Consider the following 23,459-nt stretch of genomic DNA (forward strand, 5'->3'; position numbering starts at 1 on the left):
AGCATCCTCCTTGGCCAATGCTCTAGCTGAGCACGACTTCACCCAACTCAGCTCTCTACCTACTCATCAGAAAGGTAGAATCATTGATTGGGTTGCAGCCCTCAATTGCAATATCACCTGCAATACCCCCCCAACCTCTCGCCTGGACTGACCACTACCTCATATCACTTAATATTAACATTAACAACCCTAATCTTAAGCAATGCCCCCACGCACCAGCCTGTACGACCAGAAATAAGCGCAACATTACTGCGGAAACCCCAATACCCCTGGTCCTCCCTACTCTAAATACACTCCCAGCCACGGCTGACCTCGACTTACTGGTCAATACGTACAATGATGCCATGACCAACGCCATTGACACCATCGCCCCTCTAAAGTTGCGAAAAGGCAAACCTAGAGCTCACCTGAATTCTTTGTACACACTTGAACTCAAAATACTGTCTCGTCCCTTTACAAAAAGGAGATAATCCGGACCAAGAAGGACGCCTATAATGTCAGAATAAGCCAGGCAAGTTCCTGTGCTAAAGAACTCTTCACTATACTAGAGGAATTCGAAAATCCCAACCCACCTACGGATACTTGCATGAAAGACAAACCCTGGGGCACTAGTATCCAGAATGCCCTCGCCAACAAAATCACAGGGCTCCAAACCAAAATAGAGGACAAACGACAACTCTCTAGTAGTAATCCCTCCAGCCCGAGCACACCACCTCCTACTAACACTGGCTTCATGTTCAAAAAGGGAACCATAGCAGAAGTCCAGAAAATCATAACTTCCTTAAAACCATCAAACTGCAAAGGGGACAGCTGCCCTGTCCAGGTCATTAAAGATGCAGCTAGAGATCTCTCCCCCTTCATCTCTAAACTTAGACATCTATCCTTCTCCACTAATTCAGTACCTAGTAACCTACAACAATCATGGGTTCTCCCACTGCTAAAAAAATAATCACTTGACCCGGCCATTCCCACCAATTACAGACCCATCACTACGGTTTCTTTTCTGCTAAAAATTCTTGACCGAATTGCCTACCTGCAAATTCATGATTTTCTAGAGACCAACCAATTACTAGGAATACATCAATCTGGCTTTCGACCTCAACACGGAACAGAAACTGCCCTTGTTGAACTCAAAATTCAGATTGATGATATTAAAGATAAAGGTAACGCTGCCATCCTACTCCTTCTAGACCCCTCAGCAGCCTTCGCCCTGGTCGACCATAAAATACTCTGTAACCACCTCTCATCTGCAGCACCCTTCTCCTCCTCTGCTGTCATGTGGATTCAATCCGTCCTGGCTAACAGAACCATGCGTGCATTTCATCAACAGCAGCAGCAGACCCCATCCATAATACCTGTGGTGTCCCACAAGGCTCTTGTGTTTCCCCCACGCTGTACAACACTTTTACAAAGCCTCTCTTTGACACATTGGACCAACTGGGTGTCACCTACACCAACTACGCAGATGACACCCAGATACTCCTCACCATCTCAGGGAACTACAGTGCTGATGTCCTCAGGATAAATGAAATCTTCTCCATCATTCAGGCATGGATGGCCACACATGGCCTCTGCCTAAATGATGAGAAGACTGAGCTTCTCCTTGTCGGATCTCCCAACAATCTGCAGAAACTTAGCCCTAACTACAACAATATCATCATTGACGGTAAGACAATTCCCATTGTCAAAAATGTGCAAACCCTTGGCTTTTATCTCGACGCGAATACTAACCTTGCCGAACAAGTCAATATGACTGCCTCAGCCACTGCCTACACTGGGAAATTGATCAGGGCCTGCAGGTCTTTTCTATCCACCAATAACTGTCTCACGCTGGCTAGGGCTCTCATACAGTCCAAATTGGACTATTGCAACAGCCTCTACCTAGGTGCCAACCAATCCGTAATCAAACTGCAGGTACTCCAAAATAACACGCTACGAGCAGCACTAAACATCCCCAGGCAAGAGCACATCTCCACCTCTAGAATATCCTGTAAATGGCTCTCTATACAACAAGAAAATGGACCTAAAAACTATATGCCTCACCTACAAAGCCTTAAAACACCTAGCCCCACCTTATCCCACCAATAAATTCACCTTAAAATCGGCTACTAGGGTTACCAGATCGGCCAACACGCTATGCCTTACAGTGCCCAGATTTACTTTAAAAAGAGCTGGAGGTTCTAGGTTCACGGTCCTGGCCTCTCAACTGTGGAATACCTTACCACTTAACATTAAGTCAACCAAGTCATTTCAACCCTTCAGGAAACAAGTCATTAGCTGGTTACTGGAGAAAAATTAACTCTACCATTTCCTTCTCTTACACCTGACGACACTGCCCCACTCTAACTATAACTAACTATAACTAAGCTATACTATACATATGGCACAAATGTAGAACTGCTAAATATATATATATATATATATATTGTTTTTGTAACTTGCCTAAAATTGCACAAATGTACAACTGTATAATCTATGCATATTGTTTCTGTAACCTGTCAAAAAGCACCCCTTACCTCTGGGTCTGGAGCGCTATATAAATAAAATAAACAAACTATTATTTTACCCGATTCCAGTCATCCTTGAATGGGTTGGGTGGGGAAGGTGGGGTGGAGTGGGTGAGGGGTTTGAGGCCCAAATAAAGTGCCACGAGTTCATTTTGGAATCCAGAGAAAGAAGATCTTGCCCTCTCCCACCATCCACGATGGCCGGAAGCGGCTACTAGCAGCATGCCTACCTGCCTTTTAGGCAAGCCCTGAAGGGCTTGAGGGGTTCATTCGCAATCCCCTTCTCTCGAGCGGAGCACTGTGCGCTCAACGAAATTGCAACAAAGAAAATATTTTCGAAAAGCTTTTATGTGAGCTGCGTTACCACCATCACAGCGCCATTCAGAAGACTGGTGTGCATTTGTGCACCTAATTTTCATAATTCTATGCCGCACTGCCTCCAAATTATATTGTTGGCCTTGTTGCATATGGCCGCCTCCTGATTGCGGGTACTGGAGTGCCTGACCTCCCCTCCATCTTTCTCACTGATTGGGCCTTGCCGCCATCATTAGACCCAATCAGGTAAGCCAGCAGGTGAACACCGGACCTCCACACTCAAGGACCCTGTCTGAGACAGGGCCTAGGAGGGCTTGGAGTGTCCCCAACCCTCATTCTACCCCCACGGCAAAGCATGGAGTAGCCCCTGGTGGTCAGCCTGTTACTCCACAAACTTGGTCCCCTGCATCTCTATGCACCCCGCAGAAAACCAGTGAGTGATGGCTGAACATTGTCACTGCCTCGCCACTAATCCCCAACAACTGTTGAAGCAAGGTGTGCTTTCCTCGTCTTACTTGGTTTCACAATCACTAAACAAATGCCACCAGTCATAGGTTCACATCACATTGTCAACAAGTTAAAACACTTCAATGGATGACCCCCTTATCATACCTTTTAAAATTGTCCCCTTCTCCCTCTGGGACTTAAGAACACCACATTTCTAAACCTCTCTGCACCCCATTTTCCATTGCATTTTGTGTCTTTTTTGCAACTATTAGGCCGCCTGGTGTGTCTGTGCTCGGACTGTGATGTGCAGCCCCTCTTTCTTCCAACAATCCTCTGCCACCTCTATGGCACTCACCATCTCCCCCATCTTCTCTAACTGCTACACTATCACCTATCCTCCCTCTCTCACGAAGTCTGGAATAAAAAAAGCTTTATAAATGACACGCTGACCACTAACCCTGGCCTACATATCGCAGACAGCTGTGTCAACGCATCTGCCAGACAAATCTTCACCGATATCCTCTTTTCTGTCCCCCTCTCCAGATCTTTGGACTCCTCGTCTTTTTTTTTTCTCTTCATCTCCTCACCCATTAATGGTGGCACTAAATGGGAAGTCCTCTTAACGAGCTTTGCATCATCCAGGTGCATCATTAATGTCTATTACAAATGCACTCCTCCTCCTCCTCCTCCTCCTCCTCCTGGCACGTGCCATCCCTCATTAACTTCCTGGCCACACCTGCTGCTCCTCCTCCTCCCCACTCTCCCTGACCCCCCCCCCACTGGTGTACTACACCCCTGTACCCCTCCTCAGAAAACCTTAAAAAAGGTGGAGACCTCTTGCATCTAGCCACGCTTAATGCTCCTTCTGCCAAACACTCTGCCAACATCTGCCTCCTACTTGAAGACCTGGACCTCGAAATCCTTGCTCTTACCGAGACGTGGTTCAATGCCAGCTCAGTCACAGCTTTGACTCCCTTCTTCCTGATGGTTAGATCATCTCCAAGCCTCGCCCTAACCACGCTGGCGGTGAGTTTCCTCTGATCATCCTTGAGTGGGTCCCTTCTTCACTCATATCCACCCAGCCTTACTCTTCCTTCGAGAACCTGGTTTGCAAGCTGGTCATTTCTCCCACCTCCTCTCTGACCATTGCCACAATCTATAAACCACCTGTCTCCACCACCCTGTTCCTCTCTGAACGGGCTGATTTCTCCTACTTCCTCCTCACAACCACCTCTAAACTCATTCTCATGGGCAATTTCAACATCCACCTTGACTCTTCAATCATGGCATCCACTCTCTGCCGTGACCTCTGCACCTCTCTCTCCCTCTCCATTCTCCCATCTGGTCCTACCCACACAGCTGGACACACTCTTGATGCCTTCATCCACACTAATATTTCACCCCCATGACCTCCCCCGACTGATCACCCCACTCTCCTGGTCAGACCACTCTACTCACCTCTCACCCAAGTCCTCGCGGCCCTCTGACCACACCTCCCCCAGCCCTGCCAACCTAGTTCACGAATATCAGGCCAATGAAACGAGTGTCAGCTGCCACCTTGGCATCTACCTTCATCCCACCCTATCTCCCCACTCCAGACTCCACCTCTGACTCTGCTCTCATCAACCTCCATCTTTGCCATTACTAATACCCTTGACATTCTTGCCCCAGTCATGAGGATCCGCCTTAAACATGCCTCCAAGCGTAACACCAGGTACGACTCCAAACTTGCAGCCCTGAAACGCAAGTGCAGAGCTGTGGAATAGAAGTTGCAGACCTCAGGCTCACCCTCTGACAAACTGGCGTGTTGCCTGCTCCAAAGGCAATACAGACTCTCAATCCGCGCCAAGAAAAGGGCCCACATCCAGGTTTGCGTCTCCGGTGCATCCTAAAACACTGCTGCATCCTAAAACAATGCTGAACTCTTTTACTCCTACCTGCCGTCCCCTTTCCTCTATACTTGTGGGACATTCCGTCCTTCGGGACGGAACCGGAGCACTTATGTTAAAAAACATCAAAAATGAAAATGTTTGTCTGTCTGGCCGTAACCCCACCCACCTGAGCTCTGCCCCGCGTATCGCTCTTCAGTCCTTTTCGCTGCGCGGTCAGGGTTGGACGCACTTGCATTACCGGGGACGATTTTTTTGTTTCCGTTGTCATCCTCTCCTGCTCCGGTTCTGCGGTTGCTTAGTCCTCAGTATGCTGGAGCGTCTTGGATTTGTGTCCTGTTCTTCATGCGAACATCGCTTCGCTAGGGCAGATCCCCATTCTCTCTGCTTGGAGTGTCTCAGGCGGGATCACTGTGGGGATTCATGCGTCTACTGCAATTCCCTCTCCATCCGGGCACTCCAGCGCCGTCTTCTTTGGTGGGAAGACATATTTCAGCGTGTTCCTCAACCTCATCTTCAGCTTTTCATCGACAAAAAGAAGAGACGCCCGGTAAGTACCTGAATTTTTAGGGCACCCCGGCCGGCGATACTCCTTCCCGGGGTCTTCTCGGTCCGGGAAGGGCTTGAACAGTTCTACCACCAGGGTTTGTCCTGAGGTGCCTCGCAGGTCTAATAGGCATACCAGAGTTTTCTCCGAGGGTTCCCACGGCGGACCTGCCAAGACCGGACCACGTTCGGAGGTTCACCTGTCAGGTGCTAAACTTCACCCCAGTTCATCCGTGGCTTTGGACACCGGGATTCACTCTGAGGTCACCATTTCTGAAGCTTTCTGTACCAAGCTTCAGCTTGAGGCCCCTCACGAGGGAGTTACACATACCGGGACAAAACCTGAGGTTCCTCTTTTAGAGGGTAAGGTCTGTACCGTCACAACCGAGAGACCTGCTCTGAAGGCCTTGTCTGTAAGGGTAATTACTCAGCATTCCCCCGCTCAGGGACGTGGTGATACACGTTCTGTCGAGGGGGCAAAGAGGGTGGTCACAAACCAATATTCCTCTGTTACCGGCTTTGCCGAGGTTCCTCCTGTGGAGGCTAATTTTGGGGCCATCTCCAAGATGTCCAGTAAACATCCGAGACCCCCTAAGTACCGGTTCTGACGAGGATCCTTGTGTGAAGGATAAGGTATTACTTAAGTCCCCTGACCAGCCTCAGGAGATGGTTGCCTCATCTGCACTTGTGACGCAGTTCTCTTGAGGCATCGACAAAATGGCGGCCCAACCCTCATGGTCCACGGCGGCCATTTTGGATTCTTTCCTTACACCTACGTTCTCGACGGCGGGTGCTGGGAATCTTAATTTTGGGGCTGAGCAGCCATTTTCACCTCAGGTGAAAGGTAAAAATCTGTTCCGCCCTTCTTATGACTGGCGTGCTCGGGTGCCACTGCCTCCTACTGTTTTGCTTCCACCTGCTTCTGCTCCACTGGTTTATGCGGACCCAATTTGTGGTGGGCCTTCCTAGCAACCATCCACATTGCATTTGTGGGGGTATGCCCCATATGAGAGGCCTCTACCTACACCAGCGCCAAAACCTTCATCAGAGGATGCATTTTTCAGGAAATTTCAGAGGCTCAGGCACTCTGACCCTATGAAGGAGTATTTTGAAGGGTCTTTTCAAGGAAATCTACCCTGAACCTCAGGCCCCACCTTCCATCCCGGCAGCTCCAGCGGCTCCTGCGATGGTACCACCTCTTCCTATTGGTCCCCCTCCAGCTCTTCCTCCCCTACCCCCGCTGTCTCCCATATAGAAGACACTGTTAGAACGGAATAGCACTTTAAAACGTGTGAAGGGCCAGCCGTCTGCTCCCGATTCACTGGATGACCCTCAAGCAGATCAGGATAGCAATGAGCAGCCCCGCTCTGTCAGAGCTTTCCATGACCGGGTTCTGGATATGATGGCCCTCCTCGATATTCCGGTACCAGAGACTCCGCTCCGCAGGAGGGGGTGCTTTCGGGAGCGTTCACCTTGTCACCACAAGAGTGTACCGGCCTGCTCCTCCAGAAGGATGTTTTGGCGGAGGCCCGTAAGGTCTGCGATAAGCCCCACACCGAGGTGCATAGCAAGAGAATTTACACCCCTTATAGGCTTCCCACCTCTGAGGAGATAGCCTAGGTGTATTGTCCACTCCCTTCCATGACAGTGGTAGCTGCGGCACACTTCAAACCAAGCCGGCCTTGGCGACCTCAATGGCTGCGGTGCAGATTCTGTCCAAGGAAGAGAAGATTCTGGACTCCGTGAGCAAAAAAGTCTGCACTAATTCAGCCCTCCAACTTCGTCAAGCGAACACCGAGCTCATCCTAGCTGCAGCTAACATGAGACTGTAGAAGGAGTTGGCGGATTTCCAGGAGTGTATTCCTGCAGATAGGCTAGACGACTTCAAAGCTGGTCTGTCGGACGCCAGCGTGTTGGCACAGGATCTGCTGGAAGCTGTGGCACACCACATAGATACCACAGCTCGAGGCCTTATGGTGGGAATTGACACCTCCCGCCAGGCATGGATCCATGTAACTAAGTTTTCGAAGGAGGTGCAAGATAAAGTTTTGGACCTTCCGCTCAATGGCAAAGAGTTGTTTCATTCGTCTATGGATGAGGAACTTACAAAGACCAAGGCGAGCACCCAAACCGCAAAATCTTTCTCTGTTCTGGCAAAGGTCCCGACTAAGGCCCCTTATACACAGAGGTCGGGGTCTCAGTCTTGAGCCTTCTCTGGCTTCAGAGCGTTTCAGGACCACCTGATGCGCAGATCTGAGCCTCCGGTGGGCGGCACCCTTCGAAAACAACGTGGTTGGTTTTCCCCTCGACCATCAGCTGCCTCTCCAGGAGCAGGTAGTCTCCCTGCCGACAAATCTGCAAAATTATATTTTTTGTCGGTCGCATGAGACTCCGGTGGGGGGACGAATCTCGTCTCATCTGGAGGCGTGGCAGACCATCACCAAAGATCAGTGGGTTTTGTCCATCGCTCAGCCGGGCTTTCGCTTGACCCTCCCCCTACCCTACCCTACCCTTCAACCCTCCCTTCCAACAGATCGGGACCCCCTCCCTCAGAGCCGAGGTTCAGAAGCTTCTAGACCATATGGCGGTGGAACCTGTTCCCCTTGGGGAACAAGGGGAGGGCTTGTACTCTCGTCTGTTCACAGTGCCCAAACCCAACCAGGCTGGTCTGCGCACCTTCCTCTACCTTTCCCAGTTCAACCTTTCTCTTCCCCAAGAGAAATTCAAGATGATCACACCCTGCCAAATAAAGTACTCTCTTCGGAAGGTCGACTGGCTCATTGTAGTGGACCTTCAGGATGCGTATATGCACATTCTGATATGGAGGCCGCATTGTAAATATCTGCGGTTCTCCCTGGGAGGGGAGCATTTCCAGTTATGTGTGCTCCCATTTGGTCTCGGCTCAGTACCGCGTGTCTTCACGAAGATGATGTCGGCTATCGCAGCTTTCCTTCGGCTACAGGGGGGTTCATGTATACCTGTATTTGGACAACTGGCTCCTGCGCAGCCCTTGTCCAATGACTGCTTTGTACAATCTCTAATCTCTCCTCCAGCTCCTGTTCCATCTTGGGCTGCCGGTGAACTGGCAGAAATCTTCCATGACGGTCTCCCAAGACCTGATTTTGCTGGGTTTCCGTTGGAACGCGATCGACTCCAGGGTGTATTTGACGGCAGACAGGATTTCGGATCTATTTGCCATGTGTCAGCTCTTCATCCAGTCAGAGCACATGACCGCTTGTTGGTCCCAGAGACTTCTGGGCCTCATGGCCTCTTGCTTTCTCGCTCTTCCTCTTGCGCGTCTCAAAATGAGGCGTACGTAGCTGGCTCTTCGGAGCGCTTGGTGTCAGGCAACGGACCCGGATTCCAAGATGATCCCACAGGCATGATGACGGACCTTCTATGGTGGTCTTCAACCCACAATCTTGCAGTGGGGGCCTCCTTTCAGGAGCCCTGCCCACAAGTGGCGATTACCACAGACTCCTCCCTTCTGGGGTGGTGCGCAACGCTGGATCATCTCCAGGTTTTCAATCTATGGATGCCGCAGGACAGGCAGTTTCATATACATTACATGGAACTCCTGGCTGTATTTCTGGCGCTGAAAGCTTTCAAACCGTCCATCACGAACCGGGGTGGGGGGGGGGGTTTGCAATGTTTTATATCAACAAGCAGGGTGGTACCAAGTCACCACCTCTTGTGGACCATGCCATTCAGATTTGATTCCCAACCTGCTTCACCAGTGCTATCAGCAGATGGGGCACCCCTCCGCACAATCATTCAGCTTGGCGGCCTGGTGCCTGAATTCAAAGCCTTAGCGCAGTTTAACTTGTCCGAGGACAATATGCGCATTATCCAAGTGGCCAGGAAACCCTCTACGAGGTCTCAGTATAGGAGCAAGTGGCTCCGGTTTTGCCACCGGTGTTTAGCTAATCAGCCAGACCCCCAGACAGGCTACGATTGACACGGTTCTCTCGTTCATATCTCATCTGGCAGCTTCGGGCATTCATTTCTTGTCGGACTTACTTGTCGGCTATTGCCGCCGACCTGTCCACTGACAAATGTTACTTTTCTTTGACAAACCCAGTCATTAAAAGGCATTTCGTAGGTCTATTGCATCTTTTTCCACCTATACGCAATCCCCATCCAAGATGGGATTTGAATGTGGTCCTCAGCGCCTTATGCCATAAACCATTTGAGCCCACGGCTACGGCGGATCTAAAGTACCCTTTATGGAAGGTTGCATTTCTGATTGCAGTCATTTCGGCAAAGCGAGTAAACAAGCTTCAAGCTTTGTCTGTGGAACATCGTTCCTCACCTTCCATAAGGACAAGGTTGTGCTCTGCACTCATCCTTCTTTCCTTTACGCTACTCCGGCACCAACTCTGTGTCAAGCGCTTCGCTAAACAGCGATCTGGTGGCCGCTCTCTTTCTCAGCAGGCTCGCTCCTATGGAACAGCCTCCCCTTTCGTCTTGGTCTTGAGCCGGACCTCCTCAAATTAGAGAACCTTCTAAAGACTTTTCTTTTCACCTCCTCCTTCCCTTCTCTGCTAAACCCCACAGTTGCTGAGATTGGTGACCAGGCACTTATGTGTCCTCTTGGGCCCTGGTCTTCCACACCCAATCGCCTTCAGCCTCAGTCCGCTCCCAGCACTTCCCTTGGCACCCACTGTCCTTGCCACCACAGGCCTGCACTTATTTATTGACCGCTGATCTCTCTCACCCAGGCACTTACAGCTGATCATTCTCTAGCACTGCCCTCTTGAAACACCTAGCACTTAACCCCCAACTCCCTCATCCCTTCTCTCTTGCTCTGCACTTGCATGTTCTGAAAGTTCACAAGGCCTAGTAGGTCCACCTCCATCATTGTTATATTTTGTTTTTCATTCCCATGTCCTCTCCTTGTTGGCCTGTGGGCACTTTGAAACACAATTTACTTGATATAAAATTGCCTTACAAATGCACAATAAATAGTCAAGCTCCCAAAATTGAGACATTCCCCACAACAATCCCAGAGTTTCTTTAACCTCCAAAGAAGCCAATGAAAAAGTCCCAAGTGGAAGAAGTGTCCTACCTGAGCAGAGATCAAGGTCCATGTAAAAGAACCTGTGTCCATCCGATGGATGTCATTCGAGAAACAGTCAGCCTGGAAGATGAAAACAAGCAAAGATGTAAATGTACAAAGGCTTAAAAGTAAGGGGAAGAGGAGAGAAGGAGCGGAGGCAGAGACACAGAGGGCGGGAGGCAGAGACACAGAGGGCGGGAGGCAGAGACACAGAGGGCGGGAGGCAGAGACACAGAGGGCGGGAGGCAGAGACACAGAGGGCGGGAGGCAGAGACACAGAGGGCGGGAGGCAGAGACACAGAGGGCGGGAGGCAGAGACACAGAGGGCGGGAGGCAGAGACACAGAGGGCGGGAGGCAGAGACACAGAGGGCGGGAGGCAGAGACACAGAGGGCGGGAGGCAGAGACACAGAGGGCGGGAGGCAGAGACACAGAGGGCGGGAGGCAGAGACACAGAGGGCGGGAGGCAGACACAGAGGGCGGGAGGCAGAGACACAGAGGGCGGGAGGCAGAGACACAGAGGGCGGGAGGCAGAGACACAGAGGGCGGGAGGCAGAGACACAGAGGGCGGGAGGCAGAGACACAGAGGGCGGGAGGCAGAGACACAGAGGGCGGGAGGCAGAGACACAGAGGGCGGGAGGCAGAGACACAGAGGGCGGGAGGCAGAGACACAGAGGGCGGGAGGCAGAGACACAGAGGGCGGGAGGCAGAGACACAGAGGGCGGGAGGCAGAGACACAGAGGGCGGGAGGCAGAGACACAGAGGGCGGGAGGCAGAGACACAGAGGGCGGGAGGCAGAGACACAGAGGGCGGGAGGCAGAGACACAGAGGGCGGGAGGCAGAGACACAGAGGGCGGGAGGCAGAGACACAGAGGGCGGGAGGCAGAGACACAGAGGGCGGGAGGCAGAGACACAGAGGGCGGGAGGCAGAGACACAGAGGGCGGGAGGCAGAGACACAGAGGGCGGGAGGCAGAGACACAGAGGGCGGGAGGCAGAGACACAGAGGGCGGGAGGCAGAGACACAGAGGGCGGGAGGCAGAGACACAGAGGGCGGGAGGCAGAGACACAGAGGGCGGGAGGCAGAGACACAGAGGGCGGGAGGCAGAGACACAGAGGGCGGGAGGCAGAGACACAGAGGGCGGGAGGCAGAGACACAGAGGGCGGGAGGCAGAGACACAGAGGGCGGGAGGCAGAGACACAGAGGGCGGGAGGCAGAGACACAGAGGGCGGGAGGCAGAGACACAGAGGGCGGGAGGCAGAGACACAGAGGGGGGAGGCAGAGACACAGAGGGGGGAGGCAGAGACACAGAGGGGGGAGGCAGAGACACAGAGGGGGGAGGCAGAGACACAGAGGGGGAGGCAGAGACACAGAGGGGGAGGCAGAGACACAGAGGGGGGAGGCAGAGACACAGAGGGGGGAGGCAGAGACAGAGGGGGGGAGGCAGAGACAGAGGGGGGGAGGCAGAGACAGAGGGGGGGAGGCAGAGACAGAGGGGGGGAGGCAGAGACAGAGGGGGGAGGCAGAGACAGAGGGGGGAGGCAGAGACAGAGGGGGGGAGGCAGAGACAGAGGGGGGAGGCAGAGACAGAGGGGGGGAGGCAGAGACAGAGGGGGGAGGCAGAGACAGAGGGGGGAGGCAGAGACAGAGGGGGGAGGCAGAGACAGAGGGGGGAGGCAGAGAGCGAGTGGGGGTAGGCAGAGAGCGAGTGGGGGTAGGCAGAGAGCGAGTGGGGGTAGGCAGAGAGCGAGTGGGGGTAGGCAGAGAGCGAGTGGGGGTAGGCAGAGAGCGAGTGGGGGTAGGCAGAGAGCGAGTGGGGGTAGGCAGAGAGCGAGTGGGGGTAGGCAGAGAGCGAGTGGGGGTAGGCAGAGAGCGAGTGGGGGTAGGCAGAGAGCGAGTGGGGGTAGGCAGAGAGCGAGATCACCACAGGAGGGAGAACCACAACCAACAACTTTCTTCATCTCTTTCAAAGGCAATCTGACTCACAGCATATCTGCCGACTATTTTATGACCCTGACCTGATTTCTTGACAGCAAGGTCTAAACCTCACACTTTAAGGCAACAATTGTAGGGTGGCATATCCCACATTTTCAGTCTATGGTGTAACACAAATACCCCACTTACACAGAGTGCAGGAGAACCAAATGTCCCTGCTCTTTTTATTGCACTGACCTTTTATTCCATACAAAGTATAGATCAGACAGACTTGTAGCAGTGGTACATTACTTACCACTTTCTGGGAGCACCTGTTATGGATGTCTGCATGGCAAGCTGTTCACTACAGAGCTCTAGATGCTGGCCATGCTGCTTTAGCCCAGTCTTTGAGCTTCACTGTCCATTAGGCAGTCTTACTCCTGGGTAAGGGTTAGATATATCCATATATAGTCAGTCATTCACTTTGCGGGCTCTGGTCAGAGACCAAGGCGTAGACGGTGTGCTTAAAACTGTCTTTGACAGAAAAAAGGATGCAGACGGCCACAATATTCACCTAGATCTTTATATATGGGGTCATGGTTGTACCCGAGCTGGCTGTCCATGATTGGACAGCTGTCCAGAGTTTGAATGTTGCAGGCTCCCGGATAAGTGGGCTGTTGTCCCTCAGCCTTTTCTACATCAGGATAAGGTTTGGGAGTCATTATTTTAGTCGACCACTGGAGCAAAAACCGGAAGCGCGAGAAGCTGCAGCGACACGCTGGCAGACTGCTGCTAGGACAACCATCTATCGAAGGTGAAGATCTGCTCTTTCATCAAAAGAATGGACCTTCCACTGTGTCTCCCTCTGTTCAATTGGTGAGCATAACCAGTGCTGTGCCCTGCATCATCATTTATCTGTGTAAAGTTGTGGTCCTGTAGTGGATACAAAGTGTGGCCCCCTTCTATTATTTGGACATCTCTCAGCCTGGTAACTGTGATGTGATGTGATGGGTTATTTATAAAGCGCTTAATACCCAGAGGTTTCTAAGCGCGGACCCGGGGATCAAACCTGTGTTGCTCCGTATTGTCTTGCTTCCAAGGTGAGAGCGTTGCCACTGAGATATACTCCTGAGACAGTGAACTCTCTTCACTGGATTTTGGCATTGTAGCTCTACTGATGCCTGCCAAGAGTAGCCTCGCTGGAGCCCCGTTATCATGTCTGCACAATCTGTGCCGAGTCACCTCGGCTGCTTATCTCAAATGTAGCATTCTAGTGGAACTCCCATCGTAGTGAGATTAGACAGAGGCTCTTCCTCATCTGCACCCGGAGTCCAGGCTGGTTATTTTAGGAACCTTTAGGACACTGGAGAACGGAACCCCCGGACTCAGCTGCAAATCCCTGAACCTCCAATGGAACAGCCTACAGTGAGAAGACGTCCCCCAAAGCTCCAGACTAACCCAAGATCATTGGTCCTCCCGGATTGGGTTGAAGGAGCCTGGTTTATAGGCTTGGCTGGTACCCACTCACCAACACTGAATTTAAAGTCTGATCCTGCAGATACAATTCCAGTTCACTCTCCTGGGGAAAAGGTGCCTAATTGAGGGACGTGCTACTGGACGAGAGCAGAAACTCTCCTAAAAAGGCTCAAGGAACCATCAGAGAACACCATCTAGGAATACGCACAAAACACACCAGCAGACCACTTAGGTTTCCCAAAGGGCCCAGCCAGAATGGCCTCCGTAGGGAGAATGTTCATTTTAGTGTTTAATTCCTCCCACCTTAGAGACCCCCGGTGTTTTGCAGAACTTTTGGACTTTGTATTTTTAATCCTATGTGTTGTCTGTGTTTGTTTTTGGAGTCTGACAAACTTCATAGGCATCATCTTTCTACATTGTGACACACAGCACCTTCAGTGCAGTGGCACAGGGAAGTCTTTCAGATTTCCCAAAGGTTTAAATACCTGCTCTGGGTTACACTACTGTTTCCAAGAGCAGTAAAGTGAAATTGACTTGAATTACCTTTTTGTAACTTTGTAGACCCAGCACACACTAGCTCCATAGAGTGCTGGAGGGGTTACTTAGTATCCCCTTTGTCTACTTTCTCATGTAACATTTTTATGTTACCCTTTCTACAATTAATGGCTGGTGGCAGTGGTTTACTTGTTACTACCATTGAGTGTTTTTACCACGGGCTGTGTTTGCAGCTGCAGTATAACACCCATGGGTGCCCATTTTGTCAAAATGGCCCTGGTCGTCTTTTTTCGCCATTTCTTGTTGTAAAGGTCCTTCTTGAGATTTAACTCTGATGGCCAAACCAGGTTTGGTCCCTTTGTTCGTTTTGTCTTTTGCGGGCTTCAGTGCGGGAAGCTGCCTCTGGCTCAAGCGTTTCCGGCAGGGCAGGAAGCGAGGGAGGTGGCCGAACCGGCCTGTGCTTAGTCTCCTTGGTTACAGAAATGCATCCAAAGGTGAATGGCCGGCTGGCCACCATGCTGTGTGAGGGACAGATAGGCTGCGAATAAATGGGAAAAACCTGCATAAAAAGCGAGGTCTTTTAGACAGAAGGCAGAATCCTATGCAGTTCCCTTAGGGAGCACTACAGGTATATGCAATAAATCCCCTTTTTCTTTTATTTATTTTTTTAAAGTTTTTATTTTGAAAATAAACAATACAAACCAAACTCGCAGCATTATATACAATAAAACCATAGACATCAGGTAACACATGTTACTGCGCTTCAGACCCCCCCTCCCCCCAAGAGCTTATCAACCTTACAGTTCTGTGTCAACCTGGTGCGGTCGGGTGTCGTTTCTTTCCGAAGCTGCAGGGTCCATTTCCGTGCTAAACAGTCCTGTAATTAACATCCTCCAAGCCGCCAGGTTACCCACATCTTCCTCCCCGCAATTGCTACATGCTTCCTGCCATACTGCCGTTTCAGCCTCCGCCCATTTCTGCAAGTCCCGCCACCATATCTCTATCCTCGGCTTATGGCATTGCTTCCAGCTCATGGCTATCCTCTTAGCAAGTACATACGCCAGGTCTCTTAGTTTCCCTAGATGTTTGGTGTTCCGTGGTCTGGGGAACCCCCCCAGGAGGCAGGCCCAGGCCGTGTCTATGCGTATCAGGACCCCCTTGTCTGCCAGTTTCCTCGCCACTTCCCCCCAAAAGACTTCAATCACTGGGCAGGACCAGAACATATGTGTCATGTCTGCGTCTTCCTCATCGCATTTCGGACATGCTTGTCTTCCTGCGCTCGCAAACTTGGCTATTCTCTTGGGGGTCATATATGCTCTATGCGTAATGTATAGCTGTATTTGCTGCAATCTAGCATTCCTGGACACTTTCTTATGGTATCCCATGGCCCGTTCCCACATCCCATCAGTCAGCTGCGCCCCCACCTCCGCTTCCCAGTCCAGCCTCAAATCCATCAAATCCTTCCCCACCCGGGTCATCACCACCTCATACAATCTCGAGATCTCATGTCCGCCCTCTGATATATCATATATCGTTCCAATCAGGGCGTCTGGATCTTCCGCCAGCACCGTCTCCGGCCAGGTCCTACGGATAATCTGCACCAACCGAAGGTACGTGACATATTGGCCCCCGTGCAACCCTGTTTCTTCTCCCAGGTCTTCGAATTCCCTGATGGCCCCCTCCTGCCATATGTCTCCCAATGTGGCCAGCCCAACCGGTTCCCAGTATGTCCTGAGTATTTTCCTAAGCTGGCTGTCTCCCATAGTTAAGGCAACCAGCGGCACCTGTGGGGAACACGGGCACGGGCTCTCTATCAATTGGCACGCTCTGCGCCACATTCTGCACCCAAGCAGCAGCATACTTGGGCGATCATTCAAATCCGGTCTAGGGACCCAGATCTCATTCAGGTAGAACGGGGCACAGTCCCGCCCAACCAGCCTGGACTCAGGAGTTTCCTCATCAGAAAGCCATTTGGTCACATATTGCAATTGGCTGGCCACATAATAGGCCTCGAAGTTCGGCAGCTTAATGCCTCCTCTATCATGTAAGTTTTGCAACTTCCACAGGGCCACCCTGTTGCGGGTGCCGTGCCACAGGAAGTCCCTACACACACTATTAAATTTAACAAAGAACTTCCTGGGTATCAGGTATGGTATGTTACTGAAAAAGTGCAGCAGCCTAGGCAGGACTATCATTTTGAGCATCGCCCCCCGCCCCATCATTGCCAGCGGCAGTTTCTCCCAAAACTGCATGGACATACGGATTTTCTTCACAGCCACCTCGGTATTGTGCAAGTGTTCCTCCACCACAGTATGGCATACATCAATTCCGAGGTAGCGGAAAGACTCAGCTGCCCAAGGCACGGGCAACACCGGTAATCGTTCCGGAGGGACTCCTACATAGCTCCCCAATGGAAACATGCTCGATTTTCCGGGATTAACCGCTATGCCAGACAGTTCCGCATACTTTTCCATGACCTCTAAAATGTACTGGAGGTTTTCCTCCGGATACTTTAGGTACAATAACAGGTCATCAGCATACAAGGATATTAAATGGTTCTCTCCTCCCACCTCGATGCCAACCAGGTCATATTGTTGTCTAAGGTACACCGCCAAAGGCTCTAGGGCCAGTATGTATAACATCGGGGACCAGGGGCATCCCTGTCTGGTGCCTCTACTGAGTCGCCACCTCTTAGATATCACTGATCCCGTGCGCACTCTGGCCAGTGGTTCGCTGTACAGCAGTTTCGCCCACCCAACATAGCCTGGCCCAAACCCGTACTCCTCCAGAGCCGCCAGCAACCACGGCCACCTCACAGAATCAAATGCCTTAACTGCATCTAGGGACACTACCACCATCTCTTCATCACTTCTGTTCCCCTCTTCAATCACCCGGTGGAGTCGTCTGTGATTATGAGTTATATTTCTATTAGGAACATAGCCTGTCTGATCTGGGTGTATCAGTTTACTAATGACCCTTCGTAGCCTATTAGCCAGGACCGCCGTCAGGATCTTGCTGTCCTGGTTCAGCATTGACAGCGGCCTATACGAACCACAGCATTGTCCCGGTTTGTTAGGCTTGGGGAGCGGCACAATTAGCGCTTCTCCGAGCGTATCCGGTAGCCGACCCTTCTCAAAGGATTCGTTGAACATCTCCAGCATAGGAGGAAGTATCTCTGCCCTATAGGCTTTATAAAACTCGCTCGGGAGTCCGTCCGTGCCTGGGGTCTTGCAGGTGGGCAACCGTTTCACTACCTCCTCAAGTTCATCGAGTGTAATGGGTTCATCTAGCTCCTCCCTCTCTTCGTCGCTAATCCTGGGTAGCTCCATGTCTTTCAATGTATTTCTGATCTCTTCCTGATTTTCTCTCTCCCCCTTTGTCCGCATACAATGCTCTATAATAATCAAAGAAGACTTTGTTAACTCCTTCTTGGGTGTCAGCCTCCTCCTCGTTCTCTCTGGCTATTATCCTGGCCTGGGGGTTTCTCTCTTATATAACCATGCCAGTAGGCGGCCAGTTTTGTCTCCACCTGCATGCTGCCTCTCAACATATTTTCTGTAGTTAAGGTTACAGAGCCGCTCCCAAAGCTCCGAACACCGCTGCTGCAGCTCAAGTACTAAGTCCGCGTCCCCTCCTGCCCTGTTGCATTTGCGCTCCAGTTCTCTCTCCGCCTTCTCTAGTTCCGCCAGGACCCCACCCTGCAGGCCCTTTGACTTGGAAATGGCGTCACCCCTCAACACTACCTTGAAGTCCTCCCAAAGCGTGCCAGCCGAGTCTACACTGCCCGTGTTCACCTCAAAATACTGCGTGATCGCATCTCTAATGTCCTCTCTAAAGACCGAGTCTCTAAGCGTCTCAGCGCGAAGGTGCCATGTAGGTATCCGCGCCCTTGGGCGGCTATACTGCCAGGTCAACACCAAGGGCGAGTGGTCCGACAGGACCCTCGCTCTGTATTCGATTTGAGTGGTCGCTGTCACCACCTCTGACGTGGCAAAGAAATAATCTAATCTTGTGTGTAAGTGCTGTGGGGCAGAGTAATGAGAATACTGCGAAGCATTAGGGTGTTTCAGTCTCCAAACATCCGCCAGCCCAAAGTCGTCCAGTAATACATGCAATACTCTGGCCACCGGGGTGGGCCGAGCGATCTTACCGTCGGACCGGTCCACCCTTGGGTCAAGAACACAGTTAAAGTCCTCCCCCCCAAATAATCGCTCCCCCCACGCACGTGCCCAGGCGAGCGCATAGGGTCCTAAAGTATGCGGCAGTGTTCTGGTTGGGGGCATATGTGTTGATAATACACACCTCCCTATTTTCTATCAGAGCCCCAAGCATGACCAGTCTGCCCTCCGTGTCCACCACCTCCCGTGTAACTCTGAGCGGGACGTGCGGTGCCACCCAGGTTAGCACCCCCCTGGCATAGGCAGAGTACGGGGAGCCCACCACCGTGCCACTCCACTTTTTCCTCACAAGTTCCAACTTATCTTGGGTCAGATGTGTTTCTTGCAGCAGTGCAATATCAATCCTCTGCCTCTTAAGGTACAACATGACTTTGTTCCTTTTTAAATAACTATTAAGTCCCCTGACATTCCAGGTGACAATCTTAAGGTCCCCCATAGCTAGTATGCATCTTCCTACCCCTCTTATAGCGGCCCCCAACCGCCCACGCGACACAGAAGGCGTCCCGTTCCAGTAGCTCCTCGTATAAGCTCGAATCCCCTTTAACTATGTACACAACAAAACGCCAACTTCCCATCCCTCCCCCCCCGTCCCTTTCCCAACATCACACACCCCAACTGCTGCCCAGCTTCAACCTCAGAGCTCAGGCACCCCCACATCTAGCTCTGCAAGCACCAGTCGGTGCCCGGAGCCCAGTAGGGTGAGGTCGCCCTAATGGCCACCCAACTAAAGCTATTGTGGGAAAGAGTATCGCTCCGCAAGGCTCCCGTTCAACAGTAATCACAGTGCCCATGACAAGTAGTACAATCATCTGACCTTCTATACCGAAGGCTTCGCACCGACTATATTCAAGTCCCATGAGCCACGCCATCTTGCGGCGCCATTTTACACCTCCCGTATCTCCTCCGAACCCTTTCTGGGCAGATCTTCTGATTCCTGAGGGCATCCTTGTGCATCAAGCCACCCCATGGCATCCTCCGGGGTCTCAAAAAACAAAGTTTTGTGTGCATGAATGACCTTCAATTTTGCAGGATAGAGTAGCATATATTTATGGCCCGCTTCTCTCAGCCACCGCTTTACAGACCCAAAATTCATTCAACTATGTTGTACAGTCAAAGTATAATCCGGGTAGGCCGTGATGTTTGCCGCTCCTCTCGTGATCGTCCCTCCTTTTCGGAAGTGTTCCAGTATCCTCTCCCGGTCGCGATAGTTAAGAATTTTGGCAATCATAGGCCTAGGCGGGTTCCCCGGAGGCGGCCTCCTTGTTAGGGCCCTATGTGCCCTTTCTACTGCAAATCCTTGGGATAGGGCCCCTCCGGGTATCTCCTGCAAGAACATGGATTCGATGAAATCCGTAGGGTCACGGCCTTCCATCCCCTCCGGTAGGCCCACGATGCGGATGTTGTTGCGACGGGCTCGTCCTTCCGCCTCCTCCGCTCTGCTTTCCAGGTTGTCCACCCTCTGTAGCAGGGCGTGCAAGTCGGCTTTATGGGTGGCACAATCCGCGGTATTCGGTCCAACTTCTTTTTCGAGGGACTCTGTGCGCTCCGCCAGGGCCCTGACATCCTGTCTCAGCAAGTTAACGTCCTCTTGGACCTCTCCAACCTTGAGGTCCAACGCCGTTTTTAATTCAGTGACGGCCAGTTCCAACTTTGATTCCCAGGCCGCCCTCAGATCTGCAATCGCCGCCAGGATTTCTTGGTTGGTGCACGAAGGCGTCGCGCTGCTCGCGGCCAGCGCATCTTTGTTCTTGGTGGTGTCTTGGCTCGGGGACGCCCTGGTGAATTCGTCCAAGGTGGGCTGTTTCGCTTTTGGTCGCACTGTCCTGCTCGACATGACTCAAGGAATCAACAGGCTGCTCAAGGGACAAGTGTGCACACAATGCGCCTACTCCGCTGGGTCACCGTGCGGCTCGCTCTATCTCTGTTCCGGGCCCTGGTCGGCCATTTTGTGTCGCCCTTTGTCCCCGGCGTCTTTTAACTCATCCTCACCGATCTCCGTCGCCGTTACTCCTGCGCCTACCAGAAGTTCACAGTGCGTAGCCCACACCTTCACACACCAGCATGCGTATCGTCGGTGGTCAGTGGTCCATCATACCGCACAGATTTGCTCGGATCATTGTAGGATCTCGGGAGCTCCTCCAGAACGCGTCCTCCTACATGGCTCTCGTAGCCACGCCCCCCAATAAATCCCCTTTGGTATCAGTCTGTACCACTCAGATTTAGTTGGTAGCTGCGGCTGAGCAGTCAGACTTATCTCAAGAGGGAGACGAGCAGTATTCAGGGTTTACACATTAGGACTACAATACTATGGAACAAGGAAACGCTGACCAAAGCTTTGTATCAAAAAGAATATATATGTTTATTTTACACACTCTGATGTTCACACACACATCACTATTATTAAAGCAAGTTAAAACAGTCAAGAAAAGTATACACAACTCCCTAATTAAATTGTAGACAAGTTTGAGCAGGAGTGAAAACTGAGCAAAACGGCACATTCTTCAGAGGGAGGGAAAGAACAAGTTATACAGGTTTAGACTCTAACACACCATCAACACTTCCCGAATAGATTGTGAACCATTTAGGCAAGGCAGTACTTTAGCATATGCAATACTGAGGTGAAAACTGAGCAAAATGGTACTTCACAATATTAAAAAGGGGAAGGAAAAATGTGGGTATAAGTGTTAGGTGCACCAACACATTTGTAGGTGAAAAGCAATCTAGAGAAGGCAGTTGTAACAGATTTAGCCAGAGTCAATAGGCCTGTGCCAGAGTCAACGGTGCAAGGCAATGTGCCCAGGATCAAACTGTTCTAGTAGCTGCAGTCAAGTCTTCGTTTAACGAATTTGAAAAGGCAGTTACAGAAGGTAAAAGATAATGTTAGACGATAGGGGCGGCCAACCAGGAGGTAAGAGCGATACCCAACAAAACGGGAGGCCTGGCGGAACAATGTACCTTTAAAGTGGAAGAGGCTCCGGCGGTAGCGGTAGTTCCTGGCAGTTCCTGCAGTTCGGGAGATCCAGCAGAGGAAGAGGCTCTCGTTGTGGAGGAAGGTTCGAGTTACTGCACTGCCCAGGGATGAAGCCAGCTGCGGTGCTGCCAAAACTAATAAAAGGTACGTTCCTTTAAATCGCCGTCGTGGTGGACGGGTGCCTGGCTATCCGGTCTCCGAGTGCAGGGCACTGGCGATTCGACCAAGTCAGGTCCTGGAAGGCGATTGGTGAACTGGTTGACCCCACCAGCTCAAGGGAAGAAGACTCTTGCAGGCGAAGAACCTCGAGTCGTTGGAGAAAAGTGGTGAGGATCTGCAGCAGGGCTTTACCGGTGGTTCAGTCGTTGCAGATGTCTTCAGCTTCTCTCCTCTTCGGGTTCCTAGTTCCAGTGGCAACGTCTTGTCCTCCAGCCCTCCGGACCCTGCTTTTATGCAGCAAGACCCCCCCCATTCATACAGCTTAGTGGTCACTCACACAGTGGGGTGGCTCTCCTGGTGGGAGAACCCCCCCCAGCCTATCAGGGCAGAGTGTGACTTGGGTTGCGTAGGCAACCCTGTCCAGGGTGCCTATTCCCCACCCACACATCCTGTCTACCCCAGACTCAGTGGCGCAGAGAGGAGGGCTTCTGTGCAGAAGCCGCCAAAAGGACCAGCAAATGATCCCCGACCTGGGTTAGGATTTCAGAGAAAGACACGAGAAGAACAAGTTACTTACCAACTGGTAACGTTCTTTCGATTGGATGTTCCTCCAACGTATTCCTCATCTTAGATATGTATTCCATCCAGCTTTGCTGCTCTTCGGAAATTTTTTCGGCAGAGGGCGCCGTTGGCCTCAGTTCTGTTTTTCCCCCTTTTTTGCCTGTGATCTTGTACTGTGTAGATTGTGCCGGCAGACAGGTATCAGTCTTGCGAGATTTGAGATTGCAAAAACCCGGAAAAATCTACAGAGGGGTAGGTTGGGAGGGCGATGAGGAATACGTTGGAGGAACATCCAATCGAAAGAACGTTACCAGTTGGTAAGTAACTTGTTCTTCGAGTGGATTGTGTCCTTCAACGTATTCCTCATCTTAAAATAGACTCCCAAAGCAGTATTTTGCATACTTTCTCTGGAGGAGGGGTCAGATATTTCCCCCGCCCCCAATGCCTTTAGATACGAAATAAAGCATTGCTTTTCCAAAAGTCAGCTCCCTAGACTGGGAAACATCCAGGTTATAGAATTTTGAGAAGGTGTGTAGTGAAGACCAAGTTGCTGCTTCGCAAATGGACCTTATTGAAACACCTCTTTGAAGGGCCGTGGAAGAGGCGATGCCTCTGGTGGAATGAGCCCTTAACCTTTCTGGTGGGTCTTTGTGTGCTAGTCTGTAGCATTCTGAAATGCAAAGTACGATCTAACGTGAAATTGTCCGTTTTGTTACCGATTGACCCAGTTTCCTTCCTGTGTAGCCTATAAACAACTGGTTGTCCACTCTAAGCCTAGAAAGTCTAGAGATGTAAAGGCTTAAAGCTCTTTTTGGATCCAGTCTGTGTAATCTTTCCAACTCCTTAGAAGGATGGGGTGGAGGATAGAATGCGGGTAAAACAATTTTCTGACAAATGAAAATCAGATATTACTTTTGGTAAAAATTATGGTTTAACCCTCAATA

At 51.3% G+C, this 23,459-nt stretch overlaps 1 protein-coding gene across 7 annotated transcripts in view; it reads right to left on the reverse strand.

Moving 5' to 3' along the window:
• Positions 1 to 23,459, reverse strand: part of KLHDC3 (kelch domain containing 3) — a 697,617-nt gene that overhangs the window by 405,424 nt on the left and 268,734 nt on the right. For all 7 annotated transcript variants that reach the window (XM_069608908.1, XM_069608907.1, XM_069608906.1 and 4 more), the window contains exon 6: positions 10,773 to 10,844. In XM_069608908.1, the coding sequence (XP_069465009.1) occupies positions 10,773 to 10,844 (72 nt within the window). The remainder of the gene's footprint in view (positions 1 to 10,772; positions 10,845 to 23,459) is intronic.

This window comes from Ambystoma mexicanum, chromosome 4q (assembly GCF_040938575.1).
Source record: "Ambystoma mexicanum isolate Mex_15411 chromosome 4q, UKY_AmexF1_1, whole genome shotgun sequence".
Lineage (NCBI taxonomy): Eukaryota > Metazoa > Chordata > Amphibia > Caudata > Ambystomatidae > Ambystoma > Ambystoma mexicanum.